The sequence below is a fragment of the Cucurbita maxima genome, unplaced genomic scaffold, assembly GCF_002738345.1.
Source record: "Cucurbita maxima cultivar Rimu unplaced genomic scaffold, Cmax_1.0 Cma_Scf00079, whole genome shotgun sequence".
Classification (NCBI taxonomy): domain Eukaryota; kingdom Viridiplantae; phylum Streptophyta; class Magnoliopsida; order Cucurbitales; family Cucurbitaceae; genus Cucurbita; species Cucurbita maxima.
The window spans coordinates 445,280-468,566 of record NW_019272095.1 but is presented as its reverse complement, the minus strand read 5'-3'; the positions used below and the strand labels follow the sequence as shown (position 1 = coordinate 468,566).

General features: G+C 35.7%; 1 protein-coding gene and 3 non-coding genes across 4 annotated transcripts; 3 read left to right on the top strand and 1 right to left on the bottom strand.

Moving 5' to 3' along the window:
- The first annotated feature begins 4,633 nt into the window (after positions 1–4,633).
- Positions 4,634–4,705, top strand: TRNAW-CCA. The gene has a single exon. It is a non-coding gene; the product is annotated as a tRNA-Trp (tRNA).
- A 320-nt stretch (positions 4,706–5,025) lies between these two features.
- Positions 5,026–5,097, top strand: TRNAW-CCA. Its single transcript has one exon. It is a non-coding gene; the product is annotated as a tRNA-Trp (tRNA).
- A 2,683-nt stretch (positions 5,098–7,780) lies between these two features.
- Positions 7,781–7,854, top strand: TRNAI-UAU. Its single transcript has one exon. It is a non-coding gene; the product is annotated as a tRNA-Ile (tRNA).
- A 6,430-nt stretch (positions 7,855–14,284) lies between these two features.
- Positions 14,285–14,767, bottom strand: LOC111472569 (ethylene-responsive transcription factor ERF022-like). Its single transcript, XM_023118173.1, has one exon. The coding sequence runs from the start codon at positions 14,765–14,767 to the stop codon at positions 14,285–14,287; it is 483 nt and encodes a 160-aa protein (XP_022973941.1).
- Positions 14,768–23,287: the final 8,520 nt, after the last annotated feature.

Genomic DNA, 23,287 nt, shown 5'->3' with positions numbered 1-23,287 from the left:
TCTAGGTGAAGGATTCATTCTATTCATAGACTTTGGAACTATACAATTATGGGACCGATGGAAAAATGGTAGCGCGTCTGACTTCAAATGAGAAGGTTGTTTTTAGTTGTCTATACCCCATGTATAATTGTACGTGTAAATATCCATCAGTTTGATTTTTTGATCTTCGCCTTGAAGACTTTGATCTAACGGCATATCTAGGATTTTCCTCAAATGGATTTACCTCATTTTATTTTCCTCAATTTGAGTTGCCACTACCCTACGCGCAAATATACCTATGGCATAGAGAACGACCATTCTCTTACTCCTTTTCTGCATATTTTTGTTGATCACACTCCTTAGGTCATAGGGTGTACATGGTCCGGGTTGGGTTGAAGGATTTTATTGACCCAACCCAAAACTTCGGGTGCAATCCAACCCTCAATGAATTATTATGTATTTTGTTCTTATTCCACGCAGGATTCATTCTATTCATAGACTTTGGTAAACTATAAAACCATGGGATCTGTGGCGCAATGGTTGCGCGTCTGACTCTAGATCATCCAGATCAGAAGGTTGCATGTTCGCTATAAAACCATGGGATCTGTGGCGCAATGGTTGCGCGCCCGACTCCAGATCATCCAGATTAGAAGGTTGCATGTTCGATAGGTGTGTACATGGTCCGGGTTGGGTTGAAGGATTTTTTGACCCAACCCAAAAGTTCGGGTTTGTTGGATTGATAATCCAACCCAACCGAAACCCATCCCAACCCTCTATTTTCGTGTTTTCGGGTCAGTCCAAAAAAAATAAAAAAAATTAATTTGTATGTCCTAAAATGATAAAACAATTACTACACCGGTAGATCAAAAGTATCAAACATATTATCACCTATAAATATGTAATGAATATGCACTGAATCAATTCCAAAGATTAAATTATCTACATCATAATATATAATCATTCAATAAAATGCCTAAAAATCATTCAACAAAATGCCTAAAAATTCACCTATAAATATGTAAAGAATATTCAATGAATTAATTCCAAAATTACAACATTCAACAAAATGCCTAAAAATTCAAAACTATCCAACTCTCTATTGCATTCTTAATTCCTACAAAAGAAAAATAATATAATAGCATCTTGAAAGTTGGTACGGTTTAAAACTATCCAACCCTGTATTGTATTCTTAATTCCTGCAAAAGAAAAATAAGATAATAGCATCTTGAAAGTTAGTACGGTTTAAAACTATCCAACCCTGTATTGCATTCTTAATTCCTGCAAAAGAAAAATAGCATCTTGAAAGTTAGTACCGTTTTAAGATTGTCAGGATAAAGTATATTGTAACTTCAAATATTTTACTTACATTGAAGAATAATTATTCTTGCATGACATTAGTGGAGCTTAAAGGTCTTAAATCATCTAAAAAATAAAATAGAAATTGTGATAGAACAATATAGAATACATCTTAACAATTAGACAATAAATAGATTTGGAGTTACAGATACCGTGGAACGACCAAAACATCTTGGGCAATTTTCGATAAAACTCTATATTTCAATTCATTTGCTTTCCACCATGCCAAAACATCAAAATTATCATCAAGTTCTTCACTAGGATCAGATAAATATCGATCCATTAACTTGAGTGAATTTTGCTCTTCTCTTCTTCGTTTGTATCTTGATAATGCTAATATTGAACCAATCAAATTCTCTTCATCAATTGTGTTCATCTCCATACTCATGCACTTAGAAGTGAGTCTTGATTCAGATTGACGATGATCTTGAGTATTATCATAAAACTTGTAGTAATCATACAAACGAATTAAATAATTCTTTATGCCATCCACCATCACTTTAGCCATAGCATCTTCATAACTATTCGAAAAGCAAATGATATGTAATCCAATTTGTAACAAGGATCGAGTACTACTGCTATGAATATCAACTTATTAATTCTTTCCACTCAGCTCCAATATTCATCGTACTTAACTTTCATATGTGAACTCATTTTACTTAAAACAGAGTTCACATTTGTACTCCACTGAATTAAAAGTTCTCGAATACCCCAAAGTTCATGAAAATAAGAATTAGAAGTCACATATACACAACCACTTATCTTAGTAGTGACGTCATAGAAAACCTTAAAAAACTTTACAAACACTGCAACGTTTTTCCAATCATCAATGGTTGGTGGCCCTATTCTTTTGTTTACATGATCCCCCTCTTTGAAGTAATCAACATAATCTAATTCTTCTTCCTCTAATACTTTGAAAGCTTTTTCAAAGTTCAAGGCATGATCAAGCATCAAATGAGTGGAATTTCATCGAGTCGCCACATCCAACAAACAAGTGATTTACATTTAACTTTTTCTTGTTCAACACGATCTTTAAATTTTGTCAATCTCTTGGGGGATGATCTAACATACCTCACGTCATTGCGAACACTAGAAATGGAGTCCTTCATTTCTTTAAGCCCTTCGTTCACAATCAAATTAATTATGTGAGCAACACCTCATGTGTAATATTTCTCCATCTAAGACAAGTGAATTCCAACTTCTAAGTCTTCTCATAATATATGAAATAGCTATATCATTGGAACTTGTATTATCGACTGTGATAGAGAAAACCTTATCGATTCTCCATTCCAATAAACAAATCTCAATAATCTTGCCAATAGTCTCTCCCTTGTGGTTAGCAACTTGACAAAAGTTTAGAATTCTTTTATGCAAATTCCATTCTGAATCAATAAAATGTGCGGTGATTACCATGTAATTAATGTTTTGCAATGAAGTCCATGTGTCAGTGGTAAGACAAACCCTCGACTAACTAAAAAATCTTAACTTCTTTTTTTCTTCTGGATAGAACTGAAATATATCTCTTCCAATGGTTACTATTGACGGAGGGTCAAACTTAGGACATGCAATACTACAAAAACAATTTGAAACCCTCATACTCCACAAACTTAAATGACAATTCATCCATAATTATCATCTTGGCACATGCTGCTCTACATCTTGTTTGACTAAATAATGAAGTAACAGTATTACTACCACCCTTTCCATGTATTGAACGTTGAAAACTTAGAGTGGTTTGTCCTTTGTCCTCCACCTTATATGTGTACTTTCTACACTGATTTTTTAAGTGCTTCCATAAAGTGATTCCACACGGTTGGTTTAGGGTTTCTTCTTCTTAAATTCAGATTGTGCAGCCAATGGTGGTTTAGATGCATTATAATTACTAGAGCTTCTTGCACATACAGTTGCACTATTGTTTTCCATCTATAAAAAGTAAAATAGAACTATTATAATTCAAACGTTTAACCCAATATGAACAATTATCATAGAATGCATCCAAGTTAAAATATACCATCAGTCCTTGCAAGTGGATATAACAAAAAGAGAAAAAACTTACCAGTTATAACGTTCCATTCCAGGAGACTAAAGAGAGAAAGATGGCGCGCGAGAAAGAAACAAGACAAAGAACTCGAGAGAATGGTATTGAGATCAAATTCCTTGTGAGAGACTAAGTGTCAAGAGAGATTTGTATTTTGACTTAAGGTTATTTTGGAGTGGCTTTAAAAGAGAGAAAAAGGCTGTGAGAGAAGAGCTTGAGAGAATTTTGTATGGCTAAGAGGGAGGAGAGAGAGAATCAGAAAAGAGAATAACTAAAAAGAGGGAGAGGTAGGGAGAGAGGTAGATTATTTAGCTTTTATGTAGAACTTGAGCTGAGAGGTAGAATTGACAGAGTGAGGTAGAAATGGTAGTGGAGAGAGCAGATGGATTTATGTAGAAATTTAAAATAACTTGATTTGAAATAACATGATTTTAAACAGTCATTTCCCTCTCGAACGATGCAGACGCATAGAGGGAGACATTTCCCTCAAATTAAAGGAAGCAGAGAGCAAAGAGAGAGGCATTTCCTCAAGCTAAAGGATGTAGAGAGCAGAGGGGGGTGTGCCTAGAGTAGAGCAGATAGTAGAGAGGGAGGGAGAGAAATTTCTTTCACTAATGGAGTAATTATTGGGTTTTGAAGTGTTATGTTTGGGCTTGGGTTTGGGCTTTGGTCAAAGACGAGAGAAGATTGTAGATTGGGCTTTAATTTTTTTTAATATTTTCGGGTTGGGTCGGGTTGACCCAATCATTTCTTTTGGTACCCGAACCCAACCCAAATCAGATCGGGTTAAAAAAAATGGACCCAACCCAAAACCGAAATCCAACACAATCCAACCCAACCCTTATATTTCGGGTTGGGTTCTCGGGTTTTCGGGTTGGGTGTACACCCCTAGTGTACGATTCACATCGGGTTCATGTTCTATAGTTTGTTTGTGTATTCATCAATGTATTTATGGATGAAACTTTGATCAATGAATTAATAAGTATTTTATTTTATTCTTATTCCACGCACCATGAGAACACTCTAGGCTCTAGGTGAAGGGTCCTTGCTATTCATAGACATTGGTAAATTATATAATTATGGGATCCGTGGCGCAATGGTAGTGCATCTGACTCCAGATCAGAAGGTTGCGTGTTTGATTCATATCGGGTTCATGTTCTATAGTTTGTTTGTGCATTCATCAACATATTTATGTATGATACCTGGCTCTAGGTGAAGGATTCATTCTATTCATAGACTTTGGTAAACTATATAATTATGGGATCCGTGGCGCAATGGTAGCGCGTCTGACTCCAGATCAGAAGGTTGCGTGTTCGATTCACGTCGGGTTCATGTTTGTCTCTGCATTCAATAATGTAGTATTTATGGAAGAAACTTGTGATCAATGAATTAATAAATATTTTATCTTATTCCACGCACCATGAGAACACTCTAGGCTCTAGGTGAAGGGTCCTTGCTATTCATAGACATTGGTAAATTATATAATTATGGGATCCGTGGCGCAATGGTAGTGCATCTGACTCCAGATCAGAAGGTTGCGTGTTTGATTCATATCGGGTTCATGTTCTATAGTTTGTTTGTGCATTCATCAACACTGGCTCTAGGTGAAGGATTCATTCTATTCATAGACTTTGGTAAACTACATAATTATGGGATCCGTGGCGCAATGGTAGCGCATCTGACTCCAGATCAGAAGGTTGCGTGTTCGATTCACGTCGGGTTCATGTTCTATAGTTTGTCTGGAAGAAACTTGTGATCAATGAATTAATAAATATTTTATTTTATTCTTATTCTACGCACCATGAGAACACTCTAGACTCGAGGTGAAGGGATCGCAATGGTAATGCGTCTAACTCCAGATCAGAAGGTTGCTTGTTCGAGATTCATGTTCTATAGTTTGTTTGTGCATGCATCAACATATATACGTATGAAACTTGACTCTAGGTGAAGGGTTCATTCTATTCATAGACTTTGGTAATAGCGAGTTTGACTCCACATTAGAAGGTTGCGTGTTCAATTCACTTTGGGTTTATGTTTTATCATTTGTTTGTGCATTCATCAACTTATTTTTGGAAACCTTTAGACAAAACTATGCGTTAAAAATATAGTTTTGAATTGAGACCTATATTTCACGCCTCGAAATTCCAAATTGGATTAAATCTATGGCATATCGATTGACCTTACCACCATCCCTTTCTACCATTCATAACATTCTCCATGTGTCTCTGCTCCATATTTACATAACTGATCAAGTCGATGTGATATACTACAAGCCTTTGCAATTAGAAAAGATTTTTAGTTATGAGAAAAGAACGGTATAAATTTTACTTCGAAAAGTAAAGACCTTGTGTAATAGAGAGATAACATTCGTCAAAGTACTTTGTCAAAACCATCAATCAAGAATGTAAATGAGAGAATAAAATAATAGGACACTGCCGTGAGTTATTCAAAGATTATGGTGCTTTGAGGGATGAAAGTGAAGGGAATGAACTCTTCATCCACCTATCAATAAATTCGAGAGTAAGAACTCTACCTTTATAGAAACCCTGATTTGCAAGAATTTTTGAAGTATTCCAACCATGCAAACGTTCTTCATATTCCACAAGTTCTTCCTTGCTATGACTCCAACACAAGGCCAAAACTTGTGGGAGCCTCTTAAAAGAAAATCTAAAAGGGATTAGAGATGAAGAGTTTCGAGAATTTTTAATTTCATTATTTTGGGAGAGTTTGTCTTTGGCTGAATCGGGTCCTATTAATAACTCTTTGAGAATCTTTGCCCAATAATATATTTGCATATTTAACCTATTAAGATATAATATCTTATACAAATCATATTTTAATATATATAACTTATTTGAATCTCATTCAAATTTCAAATATATTTTTATTTAATGTATTACATTAATTAATTGATTTAATATTTAATGGTATCAAATACAATAAATATATTTTTTCTTTAATATATCTAATATATTAAATAGTAATTTGAACCCTTTAAATTAATATATGTTTTTCCATTTATATTTAATATATCTAATATATTAAATGTTAATTTCAACACTTTAATTTAAATATAGTCTTTCTATTTATTTAATATATCTAATATATTAAATATTAATTTGACATTTTAAATTAAATTTATTCTCTCATTTATATTTAATATATCTAATATATTAAACTCTTTATTAATCAATTTTCATTCATTAACGATATGTCACTCCATTATAGACTTAGAGTTGCACTCTTATGCATAGGACAAGTTATGTCCATTGATATATTCATTACAAGCAAGTTATCCTTCACAAGTTCATAATTACCGTTGGGTCAAAAGTCTGTTTACCCCTGTAATTACATCTTTCACCTAAGTACCACTGATTCTCTGAACAATTTGTTTATGATTCAATCATAAACCAAGTCCCTCGGGCCAATGAGAGGGTCGGACCCCATTGTTCAAGTCCCAAAATCAATTCTTAAGAGAACAACTCATGTTCTTTCCTTATATAGAAAGGAGTGAATTTCATTTCATGATATTATGTTCCAACTCCTTATTTGGTCAAGTCCCCAATATGGTAAGCATATTGAATCCGCTAATAGAGTCATTCTCACTCATGTAAATCATAGGACAAACCATCACAGACAGGAATTCATAATTCACTTAGGATTAAGATCGAGTCGCATATGATCATCATGTGAAATATTAATCTTCTCAATTAACAGATTTTTAAAGAGTGATTAAATATTTTTTTGATCCAGTTTTATACAAACTCATTTTATAGAATACCCCCACTTACATGTCTCCACATAAACGATTTGGATTAGATCATTTGTAACGATTACAAAGTGGGCTGTATCTATAGTGTTACTAGGATAAGGCACCCAACTTTATTCATATACTATAGACTCTTTAGGTTATTACTTGAACCCGATCCTCTTGTTAACTTTGAATTTTCATACCATGGAGAACGATTAAACTAAAAATAGATAATAAAATTATTATTAAAAACTAAATAATTAATTATGAGGCTTTAGGGCATAAATTCCAAAAAAATATTTGATTTTGGATAATGATATATTAATATAAAACATGGTTCCATAAATCAGTTGGTTAGAAGGTTATTCTTATGAGTTGAAGGTTGTAGGTTTGAGCCCTCTTGGGACCAATTGGGCTCGAACCAATTGTCATATTAGCGTGGACTTGGTTAGATTGGATTCGGTATGGGAATGAATTAAAAAAATGTTTGATTTTGGATAACCATGTGGACTTGGTTAGATTGGATTCGGTATGGGAATGAATTAAAAAAATGTTTGATTTTGGATAACCATATTTTAATATAAGGCGTGGTCTTGTAGCTCAGTTGGTTAGAGCGTTGGTCTTATTTTGGATAACCATATTTTAATATAAGGCGTGGTCTTGTAGCTCAGTTGGTTAGAGCGTTGGTCTTATGAGCCGAAGGTCGCGGGTTCGAGCCCCGCCAGGACCAATTGTCATATTAATGATGACACTTAGATAAAATAAATGTTTAATTTTGGATCATAGGTTGTAAAAGACTACACACACGATCATAGAGTTGATTATATGGAAGTGTACACTATGAGAATGATCATTGTTTTTGCCGCCCAAAAAGATTGGAAACTCTATCAGTTAGATGTCAAATCAGCTTTTTTATAAGGGAGTTAAAGAAGATATTTTTGTTGAACAACCAAAAGGCTATGAGAAAAAGGGAAGTGAGAAGATGATGTACAAACTTCAAAAGACTCTCTATGGATTAAAACAAACACTAGAACCTGGTTTAGTAGAGTCGAATCCTACCTGAAAGATTCAAAGCAGTTCCAGTGAGCAGACACTCTTCGTTAAGGGGAAGGGAGGACAGAAAATTGGCAAAGATGAAAATGATGCAAAAGTAGATGTAACTTTGTATAAACAAAGGGTGGAAGTCTGATGTATCTCATAGGTACTCGTCCTGATCTCATGTTTAATGTAAGTTTGATTAGTCGTTTTATGGCATGTCCAACACAACAACATTTTACAGCAGCTAAAAGGGTCTTAAGGTACTTGAAAGGTACGGTAGATTTTGGTGTATTTTACAGAAAGGGGGGAGTTGTTGTTTATGTTTATGTTTATGGCTTAGTTATTGTTGTGTCAAAACCTAACAAATACTTCGTTGACTTCCCTCCATATACTTTTAAAAATTACAAGATTTTATTGTAGGCTGATAAGACTGAAACTCAAGTCGTTGAAGAAAGAAAACATGTTCGAGATAGTTGTGAAAAAAAAAGGTCAAAGTCAACCTAGCAGAAGACGAGAATATCGAAAAAGTCTTATTCATGTGTGAAAATCATGCATGAAGTTTAGGGTTTTTAAGGTAGGTTTGAATTGACTTTTTTTTCTTTTTTTTTTAGGAGATTTTAAATAATACACCCAAAAGTATAGGGTATGAATTAATATTTTTACTAAACATTAATATTTAATAAAAGAATATAATAATAAATAATAAATGGTCATTTTTAATATTAAATTCAAAATTTTAAAATAGTCATTAAAAAAATGTTTGATTTTGGATAATAATATGTCAAAATAAACATGTTCCCATAGCTTAGTTGGTTAGAGCGTTGGTTGTATGAGTCGAAGGTCAACACCGGGACCAATTCATATCCTATTGCACATGAAGTACTATATATCCAATCCTACATTATATTATATGAATGCATTTTTCGACTCTAATAATCAGATCATTCATTGAATATTTTAAAATATTCATCATATGTCGTAAATGAAACGTTTCCATATATGGATAATTGCGTCAACAAAAACGACCATGGAATAACATCATTGATAGATAGATTTTGCTTTTTTGTTAAAGTTCTATTGTTATGAAACTTTAGTAATGTTTCCATATTTTGAATTTTTTAGTCCATTGAAGAGAAAACATGAACAAACCTTATCCTATGTTTGGGATGTCTTCCTTTGAAAAAAGGCTTTTGAAGATGGTATCAAACAGCATGCTGACATTGCTCCCTCGCTCTTGAGTAAGAAGTTTGTATATGTGGCTGCTCTAGATAGATAGATGTTCAGAATGTCCGAACGATGTTCAGAATGTCCGAACGATATAGTTGGTTCACGGAATCTGTTTCGGTAAATGTTTCTTTTATCTTAATTTTTTTTTTCTAAACATATAAAAATTGGGTACAATTTTATAAAGGTAGAAACTATTTATGAAATTCTAAAAAAAAAAAATACATTTATGCTTAAAAGAAAAAATAATAAAAGTAAATTATATAATCATGGGATTCGTGGCGGGATTCGTGGCGTAATGGTAGGACGTCTGACTCCAGATCAGAAGGTTGCATGTTTAATTCACTTCTAGTTCATTCAATAATCCGTGTGCACTTTGTTAGCTAGCTTTTACTCTTGTCAAGCTGAATTCATTGCTACATCTTTTACTAGTCAAGCTGAATTCGAGTTGGAATTCTGGATAGAGTTAGTTATATAATCATGGGATCCGTGGCGCAATGGTAGCGCATTTGACTCTAGATTAAAATGTTGCATTTCAATTCATGTCGGGTTCATTCAATATTCAATGTGCACTTGATAGCTAGCTCAAAAATTTGTTTTACTCTTGTGAAGCTGAATTCATTGCTGCATCTTTTACTAATCAAACTGAATTCAAGTTGGAACCCTTGATAGTAATGTTAGTTATATAATCATGGGATCTGTGGTGCAATGATAGCGCATCTGACTCCAGATCAGAAGGTTGCGTGTTTGATTCATGTTGGGTTCATTCAATATTTAATGTGCACTTGATAGCTAGCTCAAAAATTTGTTTTGCTTCACTTGTGAAGCTGAATTCAAGTTGGAACCCTTGATAGTAATGTTAGTTGTATAATCATGGGATTCGTGGCGCAATGGTAGCGTGTCTGACTTCAGATTAGAAGGTTGCGTGTTCAATTCACGAACCCAAATTTTTTTGCGGCATCGAACCATGATTCGGAATATCACACATTGATCAATCAAAAGTAAAGAACCATGGTTCAGAATATCACACATTGATCAATCAAAGAGAGATTCACTTCCAAATCAGAAGGTCGTGTGTTCTCTTGGATTCATGGGTTCATTCAAAAGTCAATGTGCTCATAATATTCTGAATTCGATTTGGAACCCTTGATAGTAACGTTAGTTGTGTAATCATGGGATTCGTGATGCATTGTTAATTCAACGAAATAGATTGTGATAGCGAAAAAGCTTTCAACGCTGCCCGACGCCCTTTGCTTTTCCAAATATTTTTCCGAATCCGTTTTTTTGATATAGAAGTGCCCTTTTTTGAAACTGCCATTAAAAAATTAGAATTGATTATTCATTACTATAATTGGATGTGAAAGACTTGTTCTTTACTATTTATTATCTACTTTGCTGTAGGCTTTTACTAGTCAAGTTGATTTCAAGTTGGGATACGTGGTGCAATGGTAGCGCATTTGACTCTAGATCAGAAGGTTGTATGTTTGATTCACGTCAGGTTCATTCAATATTCAACACTCAAAAACAAGTGTGTCTCACTCTATATGATAGTAATGTTAGTTATGTAATCATGGGATCCATGGCGCAATGGTAGTGTTTCTGACTCCAGATCAGAAGGTTTCGTGTTCGAGTTCATTCAAAATTCAATGTGCAAATAATAATGGTATTGTGTATAATCATAGGATACATGGTGCAATGGTAGTATAATCATAGGATACATGGTGCAATGGTAGTGTGTCTCACTCCATATTATCATCTCACTCCATATGATAATAATGTTAGTTATATAATCATTTCCCTCGTGAAAGAAAAGAGCTACTTCATTCATCTTTCGTCTCTCTTTCCAGGAGAGTCAATTCATTAATTAGCTGCTTTACCTCCGAGTAAGTGAGAGAAAGGATCAGATCAAGAAGCCGGGGTTCAGTAGTTCAGTCTTACCGGGTACAATGGTAGTGCATCTCACTCCATATCAGAAGGTTGTGTGTTCAAGTGTGTTCAAGTAATAACATAAAAAGTCTATAGTATAAGGTTGGGTGTGGGTGTGTTATCCTACTATTGATATAGCTAGCTCAATTATTTGTTTTACTCTAGTGAAGCTGAATTCGTTGCGTTGCTGCATCTTTTACTACTAGTCAAGCTGATTTTGAGTTGGAATCCTTGATAGTAATGTTAGTTATATAATCGTAGGATACGTGGTGCAATGGTGATGCATCTGAGTCCAAATCAAAATATTGTGTGTTCGATTTTCGTCGGCTGCATTCAATATTCAATGTGCACTTTGATAGCTAGCTCAAAAATTTGTTTTACTCTTGTCATTCTTGAACAGTATGTGGTTGACATACATGAAGATCGTATTCAATTGTGTTCAAGTAATAATATAAAGAGTTTATAGTATAAGGTTGGGTGTGTTATCCTACTATTGATATTTCAGATCAATAACATAAAGAGTCTATAGTATAAGGTTGGTTGTGTTATCCTAGTAACACTAAATCAGAAGGTTGCGTGTTTGATTCACGTCATTCAATATCCAATGTGCACTCTTATCATGCTGAATTCATTGTTACATCTTTTACTAGTCAAGTTGAATTCGAGTTGGAACCCTCGAAAGTAATGTGGGGATAATTAAGTAAATTGTTAGAAGATTCTATCGAATTTCCGTTGAACGAGCTCAAGATACAACTACAAAACCTGTTAAACAACGTTTTATCTCTTCATTGTTTCTTGACTCCACCAATATTATTTGTTAAGAAGAAGGAAGAGTTACTAAAATTGTGCATCTACCACTAAGAGCTAAAGAAGGTAGAAGAACAAGTAACCCTTCTCATGCATAGCAAACTTGTTCAACCATCTTGAGTCATATTTGTTAAAATTTATCTACCGTCATCAAATCAAAATAAGAGCTAAAGAAGGTAGATATACAAAAGACAACATTGTGATTAAGGTATCATTTTCTTTTTTGATAAGAATGCAAATATAATTTTGATAAAAAAAAAATTTGAGAGGTTCGAATCTCTACCATCATAAATTAGGGTTGTTCATATGATTCGAGAGTTAGACCAATCGTGACTAACTAACTAAACCATCAAATTTGGGTTGGGTTGAATTTCTAGAAAATTAAAATTTTGTATCGGTTCACGAGTTGACATTTTTTTAGACAGCTCAACTCAACTAGCCCAACCAACTCGAAAATGAGGTTACAATTCAACTCAACCAAACCCTACTTTTAAGATTATTAGGAAGATTAAGAATATATCACATTTGTAACGGTGACTTGTGAATGTTTGATATTTGAGTTTTATGAAATTTTAGTTATTAATACTAACATGTATCACCGATAAATATGACTTTTTTTAAAATAATTAAAAAAAAAAAAAAAACAGACCATCTAACGAACTCAACTAAGAAATAGAGGGTTGTGTTGGGTTGTGATGGGGTTGCTCAAGCCACCAATCCAATTAACCTGAAATTTTGGGTTGGTCCAAGAAATTTTAAATCTTACCCAAATCAACTCGAAAAATAAAAGATTGGGTTGGGTTGTGATACGAGCCACCAATCCAACTAACCTGAAATTTTGGGTTGGTTCCAAAAGATTTTTAAATCTAACCCAAATCAACTTGATAACTGAGGGTTGGGTTGGGTTGTGGTCACTTTGTTCGAGCCACCATTCCAATTAACCTAACATTTTTTGTTGGTTCAAAAGATTTTTAAATCTAACCCAAATCAACTCGAAAATAGAGGGTTGGGTTGGGTTAGGTTGGGTTATGATCGTGTTGCTGGAGCCACCAATCCAATTAACTTGAAATTTTGAGTTGGTTCCAGAAATTTTAAATCTAATCCAAAACAACTCAAAAATAGAAGGTTGTGTTGGGTTGGGTTGGGTTGAGCTATGATCGCGTTGCTCAAATCACCAATCCAACTTACGTGAACTTCTGGGTTGGTTCTAAAAGATTTTTAAATCTATCCCAAATCAAGTTGATAGTAGAGAGTTAGTTGGGTTGTGGTCGCTTCGCTCCCGCCACCAATCCAATTAACCTAACAATTTGGGTTGGTTTAAAAGATTTTTAAATATAACCCAAATCAACTCAAAAATAGAGGGTTGAGTTGGGTTGGGTTAGGTTGTGATCGTGTTGCTCGAGCCACCAATCCAATTAACCTAAAATTTTGGGTTGATTCAAGAAATTTTAAATATAATCCAAATCAACTCGAAAATAGAAGGTTGAGTTAGGTTGGGTTATGATCGCAAGCCACCAGTCCAACTAACCTAAAAATTTTCATTAGTTCAAAAGATTTTTAAATATAACTCAACCCAACCCGTATACTCTCCTAACACGTTATTTTTGTTTAGTAATATATCCTATATGTCAATTAGACTTTACTTTAATATATTTTGCAATACAATTATTTTTTTTTTTTTCCATAAATAATTTGATGAAAAAAGGCTCCGTAGGAAGCTTCCGTTCTCCCAAAAGTCTCACAAATTGGCCCCACTTCCAAGATTGGGCGACTGATACAGTCACCCCCCTCCACACCTACTCCCCAAAAGTAACCCATTTTCACTCAATAATTAAATAAATAAATAAAAACCTCAATTTTCCCAAACCACATTAATAAATATACTTCGTATTAAAAAAAAAAATCGAATTTTTAAATACGATTAAGATGCTATAATCATAATTAAGATATAAAGATACGAACTTTAAATCGAAATTATAGAATAATTGGATAATCGAGTTGTTATATTTTTTTATTGAGATAAATATATTAAATAACAAATTATTAATATTTATATATCTTGGTCATTTAATAAAACCAAGAATGGATTAATACATATAATAATGATGATTTTTTAAAAAAAAAGGTTAATTAGAAGAAGAAATTAATAAAGATAATTAAGTTAATTAGAGTGAAGAATAATCCCAAATGGAATTATCTTCCACATCAAATCCATCGCACAAATAATCCTCTAAAGAAAGCGCCTCCGCCGCCATCTGCATCCACATCGTCGGAGAATCCAACGGCGACTCATTAATCGCCTGAATTTGGCTCGGAGACAGCCCGATTCGAACCGGCGCCGGTGGGTGTTGGGCAGCAGGCGGTGGCTTGGTGTTAGCGAGGCGCAATGCAGCCATGTGGGCAGCGGCCTGAATGTCGTCGGGAGAGGAGGTAGCGGGGCGGGGGAAGGAGTCGATGAGGTCGGGGAAGTTGAGACGGGCGTTTGGGCCACGGAGGTGGAGGGCGGCGACGTCGTAGGCGGCGGCGGCCATTTGGGGAAGGTGGTAGCTGCCGAGCCAGATGCGGGTTTTTTTGCCGGGTTGGCGGATTTCGGAGACCCATTTGCCCCATTTGCGCTTACGGACGCCGGTGTAAGTGGGTTCGGCCATGGAGGTAAGTGAGTGAAGGGGTTTGTGGAGGATGGTTAAATAGGGGAAGGGAGTGAGGGTTCGAGGTAGGTGCCGGTGGCGCTGCTATTTGAAGTGGGAAGAGGCTGGCAAGTCTGTTATTTTCCTTGCTATTTCCATTTGGGTTTGGTTGCATGGGTCAAACTATGACACGTAGATTATTATTAGTACACTTCTTTTTTATTTTTTTATTTTTTTATTTTTTTTGTTGGGTATACACGGGTTGAGTTTGGTTAGTTTAGAGAAATTTTTTTAGACCAACACAAAATTTCGGGTAAGTGACATGAGTAACTAGAATAGGGTTAACCCAACCCAGCCTCGTTGGGTTGTTAATTAATTAATTTATTTATTTATTTTATATTTTGTGAAATCTAAGTCGGTTGGGGAGGAGAATCAAATATCTTTTATAAGGGTGTGGGGAATTATCTCTAGCATATGCGTTTTTAAAAAACTTGAGCGGAAGCATGAATGGAAAGACCAAATAGGACAATATTTGCTAGCGGTGAACTTGGGCGGTTACAAATGGTATTAGAGCTAGACGATGGACGATGTGCCAACGAGGAGGCTAAGTCCTGAAGGGGGTGGACACGAGACGGTGTGGCAGCAAGGTTGTTAGGGCTCGAAGGGGGGGAATTAGGGGGTCCCACATCGATTTGAGAATGAAACGAGTGTCTGCGAGGACGTTGGGCCCTAAAATGGGGTGGATTGTGAGATTCTACATTGGTTGGGGAGGGGGCCCCACATCGGTTTGAAATAGAACGAGTGTCAGCGAGGACGTTGGGCCTTGAAAGAGGGTGGATTGTGAGATCCCACATTGGTTGGAGAGGGAGCTCCACATCGATTTGAGAATGAAATGAATGTCAGTGAGAACGCTGGGCTCTGAAAGGGGGTGGATTGTGAGATCTCACATCAGTTGGGAAGGGGACCCCACATCGATTAGAGAATGAAACGAGTGCTAGCGAGGACGCTGGGCCCTAAAAGGGTGGTGGATTGTGAGGTCTCACATTGGTTAAGGAGAAGAACGAAACATCTTTTATAAGGACGTGGAAACATCTATCTAGCAAACGCGTTTTAGAAAGCTCAAAAGAGGACAATATCTGCTAGCGGTAGACTTTGGCTGTTATTCTCAAGTCACAACACACCATTAACACTCTTACTACAAATATGAACCATTTGAAGTTAGCTTAATCTCTTAAAGTAGAAGACTAAGGTTTGTGAGGCTCGTAAAGTTCGAACCCCTAACTCACGTGTTGCCTTTTATAACGTAAAATACTCGAGAGGACAACATGTGCCTCTCAAACATTAATAATTTCTCAATTATTTTTGGAATCATATCATAATCTCTTCAAACTTGTTATTATTAAAGTTAGCTAAAAATAAAAACAATATCATTATCCAAAATTATTGTGTTTTTTATTTTAATTTGTTAAAGCTATTTATTGTATTTATTTATTTGGCTAAGAAAGGTACTGTTGTTGATGTCACAATAGCATTATTAGGGGAGCATGAAAGAAGGACTACGTACAAAGTATCTCATTCAAGATAGACAGACAAAAATGGGATAAAATTTCAGTACTCAAAACTGGATTCCACTTTTCCAGATTCCCTCACTTTTTTTCATTATTTAATGTAATCACCCGTACAAAATCGACGTTATGACGTTTCAAATTGATTCAAGCTAAATTTGTAAGAAAACGCTTCGTATATTTAATATGAGAAGTTTCGATGAGAGTCTACGAGTAGGTGATTATTCAGTACTTTTGGATAAAGTGTAGGTAGATCACGGTTGACTGTGGGAGCGTGCAGCTACAGAAAGGCCTTAGATCGAGTCGTTTTCCTCTTTTATTAATTTGAAATTATTTAAATGTCGTTTTGCTTAAACTTGGGTCGTTGTTTACTCAATTGATACTATTTTGTATTCTTAAACACTTTTATGTCGTATTTGTTATTGTCTTTAAATTTTCAATTTTTTGCCGTCTTCCGCTTTATAAATTGGAAGAAAGAATTTAGGGTTCTTTTTATCATTGAGTCCGCATGGCAATTTGCGATTTGAAGACTTTGAGCAACCGTTATGGTCGTACTTTTTCAACCGTGCGACGTCGTGATTTTGACATGCTCACGACCAATCTTAAGGGAATTCAAATCCCATATATATATATTTTTAACCTAGCTTTGTGTTTTCTTCGGACCGTCAAATATCGCTTGTGCGAAATCCAAACTTGTTTGTCCACACACGTTATTCGTGTGTGCATGTTCCATCGTTGCGACACAACATGTCACATCTCAATGTCATCTCGGTTCCCAACAACACGACTCATGCATCATGATGTCGATTTCTCAGTACACATTGGTCATCTTGGCTTGCTCAAATTATTAGATTAATCGTAAGAACGTTATTGTAACGCCCCAGGCCCACCACTATCCCTCAACCAATCACAATCCACCCCAGCTTTAGGATCTTGCGTCCTTGCTGGCCCTCGTTCCTTTCAACCAAATCCACTCCCTTCGGGGCCTAGTGTCCTTATTGGCACATGACCTCGTATCTACCCCTTCAGAGAACAGCCTCCTCACTGGCACATCGCTCGATATCTGATTCTGATAGCATTTGTAACGCCCTAGACCCACCGCTAGTAGATATTGTCCTCTTTCACCTTTCCCTTACCGACTTATTATTATTATTTTTATTTGAATTCAGAGAAACAGCTTCTTTAAATCAATAATTGCAAAACGACAAAAAGCTTCTTAAAGCCCCCAAAAACATATATTTTCATCCACTTTCATTTAAGCTCTTTAATTAATTAATTAATTAATGAATTATCTTAAAATTTGCGAAAAGACATTGACATAGAAAGACAGAACAGGCTTACTTACTGCCAGCTGTTTGTGGAATTTTCCAATCTCCGCTTAGTCCATTCTCCCCCATTCCCACGTGTTTAATTTTTTTTTTTTTTTTTTGGGTTTAAATAATTAAATTATGCAAGACTCCCCAAACCAACCAATGAATTCATTTGATTTGATTTCCTATGATTCTAAATATATATAAAAAAATAATTTGTAATTTTTGTTCTAATAAGACGTTTTATGTGTTCAAATATATTCGAAGTCAATAAGATGATGACATTACTTGAATGTGAACGGGTATGTTTTTCTTTTTATGCATTCCCATATTTAGGTCACTAAAATTAAATATTATAATGACCCATGTTCTAGATTTGAATCCTGACATTACTTACTCCTTACTTCTAAGAGTTAAAATTATCTTCACAGACCTTCACGAGTCTTTGTAGCATATTTTGTCCTCGCTCACAAAGAAAATTCTTCGGAAGTAGCCCTCATAAGTCATTTTAGCATTTTATTTTTTCGGTTACTCATTGTGAGATCCCACTTCGATTAGAGAAGAGTAACGAGTGCTAGCGCCCAAAATGGGGGTGGATTGTGAGATCTCACATCGGTTTGGGAGGAGAACGAAACATTTTTTATAAGGGTGTGATAACCTCTCCCCAGCAGATGCGTTTTAGAAACCTTAAGGGGAAGCTCGAAAGGGAAAGCCCAAAGAGGACGATATCTACTATCGATGGGCTTGGGCTGTTTCACTCATGAAGAAAACTCCTAGGAAGTTACCCCAACATAAAATTACTCAAAACTAAACATGCTCAACTTTTGAGTTCCTACGGTCGGGGAAAAAAATATATTTTGTGGTATAAGTAATAACTTTCAATTGTTTTAAGTTGATGTTAGCCATTCTATCCTCGTGATTCCTCCTATTTGGATGTGGTCCCGATTCATTCATCTACCTCTCTTTTACTCGAGGTGTCACAAATTTTGTCAAGTTTTTTTTGTTGTGGGTGTTCTCGAATTTAGGAGAATTATAGTAATCTAAACTCGATCGGTCAATATAAGGTCGAAAAACATAATCATTAACCATAGATTTGTAATGAATATTAAAATAGTCATTAACATGTATGAATCAATTAATCAAAGGTCGACACTTGAGTCATAAGAAGTGGACACGTGGCATGATGATTAAGGTAACATGAGCCACTCATTTGTTTTGTTTTTAGTAAACAGAAGAGGTTAACTTTATGGCATTGGAATGTCATGGGTCAAAGTTCACATTAGAAAATAAAATAAGTGAGAAAAAAGAGGATGAAAAAAAAAAGGTTTATTAGGAGTATAAACCTAAATTTCCAACATGATTTTGCTTCGAATGGTAATAAAGAGGATTGAATAGTCATTAAACTTTCCCGGCCAAGTGAATAAGCTCTCTACCTCCCCCGACTAAGTGTTATAAGCTCTCTTACCCACATATTTCCAATGCAATTGAGATTCAAATTGTACTGTAAGGAAGACCAAGTAGTCATCAAACCTCCCCTGTACCCAGTGTTCTAAGCTCTCCTACCCACATATTAAGGAAGACCAAGTAGTCATCAAACCTCCCCTGTACCCAGTGTTCTAAGCTCTCCTACCCACATATTTCCAACGCAATTGAGATTCAAATTGTACTATAAGGAAGACCAAGTAGTCATCAAACCTCCACCGAACCCAGTGTTCTAAGCTCTCCTACCCACATATTTCCAACGCAATTGAGATTCAAATTGTACTACCGAACCCAGTGTTCTAAGCTCTCCTACCCACATATTTCCAACGCAATTGAGATTCAAATTGTACTATAAGGAAGACCAAGTAGTCATCAAACCTCCCCCGTTCCCAGTGTTCTAAGCTCTCTTACCCACATATTTCCAATGCAATTGAGATTCAAATTGTACTATAAGGAAGACCAAGTAGTCATCAAACCTCCCCCGTACCCCGTGTTCTAAGCTCTCCTACCCACATATTTTCAACGCAATTGAGATTCAAATTGTACTGTAAGGAAGACCAAGTAGTCATCAAACCTCCCCCGTACCCCGTGTTCTAAGCTCTCCTACCCACATATTTTCAATGCAATTGAGATTGAAATTGTACTGTAAGGAAGACCAAGTAGTCATCAAACCTTCCCCGAACCTAGTGTTATAAGCTCTCTAACCCAGATGTTTTCAACACAATTGATATTCAAATTGTACTATAAGGAAAACCAAGTATTCATCGAACATCCCCTGAACCCAGTGTTCTAAGCTCTCTTATCCACATGTTTTCAACGCAATTGAGATTGAAATTGTACTGTAAGGAAGACCAAGTAGTCATCAAACCTCCCCTGTACCCAGTGTTCTAAGCTCTCTTACCCACATATCTCCAATGCAATTGAGATTCAAATTGTACTATAAGGAAGACCAAGTATTCATCGAACATCCCCTGAACTCAGTGTTCTAAGCTCTCTTACCCACATGTTTTCAACGCAATTGATATATGCTTTCTTTAAAACCATTTTTTCGTAAACATGACTAAAAGCTAAATACTATGTCGAGATTGTCAGCAAAAACTAATTTCCGAACCGCTAACTGTACAAATTTGGAGTCAAGTTGATTGGTCAAAGTAAAAGATTGGGAGTGGGTAGTGAGTGAGTGAAACAGCTGGAGCAAGCTAGGCAGCTAAAATGAGAAAAGAAGAATTTTGCTTTGTTTTTTTATTTTTTATTTAATTGATTGCGACACCCAACAACCGTAAAAAAAAAAAAAACATTAAAATAAATGCACCGGCAGGGTGTTCCTTATCCCGCCTCGTACGTCCGCATGTACGGTTTCCGCGTCCACCGGCTCTTCCGGTTGACCGTACACGTGGGAAAATCTTTCATTGCGCCCACCAAAACCTCTCGTGTGCACTTTCTATTTAATACACGTACTTCAACCAACCGTCTCTCATCTCATTTTAAAATAAATAAATAAAAAAAACACATCGTACTAATTTTATGTTTTTTTTTTATATATAATTAATTTGCAAATTTTGATTTATTTTAAGGTTTCCACGTTATTTTAATTTTGTTTTAGAGTCTCACTTTCTTCAAGTATAGAAACACTGGCATCTCTGGCGAGTCGTGTTTCCTTCCCTTGCATTTAGAGAAGAAGATGATAATGTGGTCGCTTTGGTTGAATCGACCATGCCAGCTCAATTTCAGACATTCCTTCGATCTTTCTGAATTTTAATTTCCTTTTAGATCAATTCGCATGAACTAAATTATGATTCTAGAAACTAGACACTCTAAAGAGTTTGTGAGTTAAGGTCCTAAATCGAGTGTTTCTTCGTAGAAATTAAGTAACATTAAAATACCCTACTAAACGAACTCTACTACCTATGCAATTTTAATACTTGGCATAATATGATATTTTAAGGTAATATGAATTTTGGTGGTCATTGAGTAAGAATAAATAGCTAAACAAAGTAACGATGCAAAATGATGATAATACCCTTATGGTAAACCACCTAGCTGGTGTAAGAATCCAATAAGTCTCTTCAGCTTTCAAATATGACCAAGATGCGTTTTAAAATCGTGAGACTAACGATGATATGTATTGGGTCAAAGTGGACAATATCTGCTAGTAGTGGGTTTGAGTTGTTACAAAAAAAAAAAAAAAAAAAGTAGTCAAGGTGGTTGAGTTGGTCTAAGGTGTGGGTTTCAAGTATTGGTGGGCATAGATTCAAATCTCATTCTTGACCAATTTTGTAATAGGTCAAAGCGGATAATACGTCCTAACCTTGGGTTCAAGGTCAAATCAACTAATCAACTAGCGTTAAATTGGTGGTCATTCGATAGGGAAAAATAGCTCGCTCGCTCGCCTAGTAATCCAATAAGCCTCCTTAACTTGTTTTAAAATCATGAGAACAACGATATGTAATGGGTCAAAGTGAACAATATCTACTAGTGGTGGGTTTAAGTTTTTACAAAAAAAGCAGTCAAGATGGTTGAGTTGGTCTAAGGTGCAAGTTTTAGGTACTGGTTTGAAAGGGCATGGGTTCAAATTCACAATTTTTGTGAAATCGTGAAGGTGACGACGATAACATGCCAAAATAGACAATATTTGCTAGCGGTAAGCTCACTCCGAGGTAGGTGACGATAAGTAACGGGCTAAAGCCGGACAATATCTACTAGCAGTGGGCTCACCTCGAGGTAGGTAGATGACGATAAGTAACGGGCTAAAACGGACAATATCTGCTAGGAGTGGACCGTGATAGATGACAATAAGCAACGAGCTAAAACAGACAATATCTGCTAGGAGTGAACCAATATCTACTAGCAATGGTCTCACCTCGAGGTAGATAACGATAAGCAACGAGCTAAAGCGGACAATATCTACTAGTAGTGGGCTCACCTCGAGGTAGATGACGATAAGTAACGGGCTAAAACGGACAATATCCACTAGCAGTGGGCTCACCTCGAGGTAGATGACAATAAGTAACGGGCTAAAATGGACAATATTTACTAGCAGTGGGCTCACCTCGAGGTAGATGACGATTAGTAACGGGCTAAAACGAACAATGAATTATTGTGCAGTGAATTATTTATAGGTTTCATCATTGATTCGATTCTCGGTCCATCCATTATCTTGGATCCTAGGCTCATATATTAGGGTCTCTCTATCATATAAAGGTATTCTAGCAAACCTCAAGTTTTATCTGTTGGCTCGGTTTATGCATGTTACAAATTTCAGAAACGTACGCTTGCTATTCAAAATTGGAATAGAGAATGACTTCGGGACAAAAAAAAAAAAAAAAAAAAGCTTGATCAATTCCAATACCTAAAGCTCACTGAACTTGAGCTATCATAATTCAGTTTTCGCACTCTCTCTCCCCTTTCCCTATCCGTGGAGTCACTGCGTACCTCTATAGAGCTTGATAATGCGTTTTCTGGACAGAATATGATCATTATTTCTTAAAGGTAGTTTTATCCGTAATAAGATGCCTATTCTCTTTAGGGATAGAAAACCAATGTAGCTTAGCCTGGCAAGATACTTTAGCCAAGGTATAGACTGGGAGGAGTACTTACTCATAGGTTGCTTGACTTCGTGCCTATCACATCAGAACTTATACCTTTAAAGGCTCAAGCCTGGGGCGAAAGCCCAGTCTTCCCCTCCAGCATCTGCTCTCTAGTTAAGTAAGGTGACGATTGAATTAGTAGAAAACATCTTTAGTTAGAAGGTAAGATGATCCTAGAGGCAAAGCCTTGGATTCAATTCTCCCCTATGTAACTGCAGCTTCAGTCCTAGAGGCAAAACTCGCTTTCGGTCTAATATGACTCGTCTACTAAGTACTTTGGCGGCTTGAAATAGCACATAGTTCCAATTAGAAATATTCATCGTTCCTAACTTTTTTTAATAACTTTCGCTTTCGTAAGTTTCAAACTTTGGAAAAGCTCCTGATAATCACGTCTTATTTTCCTCTTCTTGTTCTTAATAGTCTTCTTGATTTGTTGGTTCTTCCAGAAAGCTTTAAAGAAAAGAATGTCTCTATTACGTGTTAAAATATCATCACTAGCCCAATAGAGTCAAGCTCAATAATTGTATCAGTACATTGTATATTTATTTTTAGAAAAATAATTTAGGTATTTTAGAATAAAGATATATATTTTAGGAA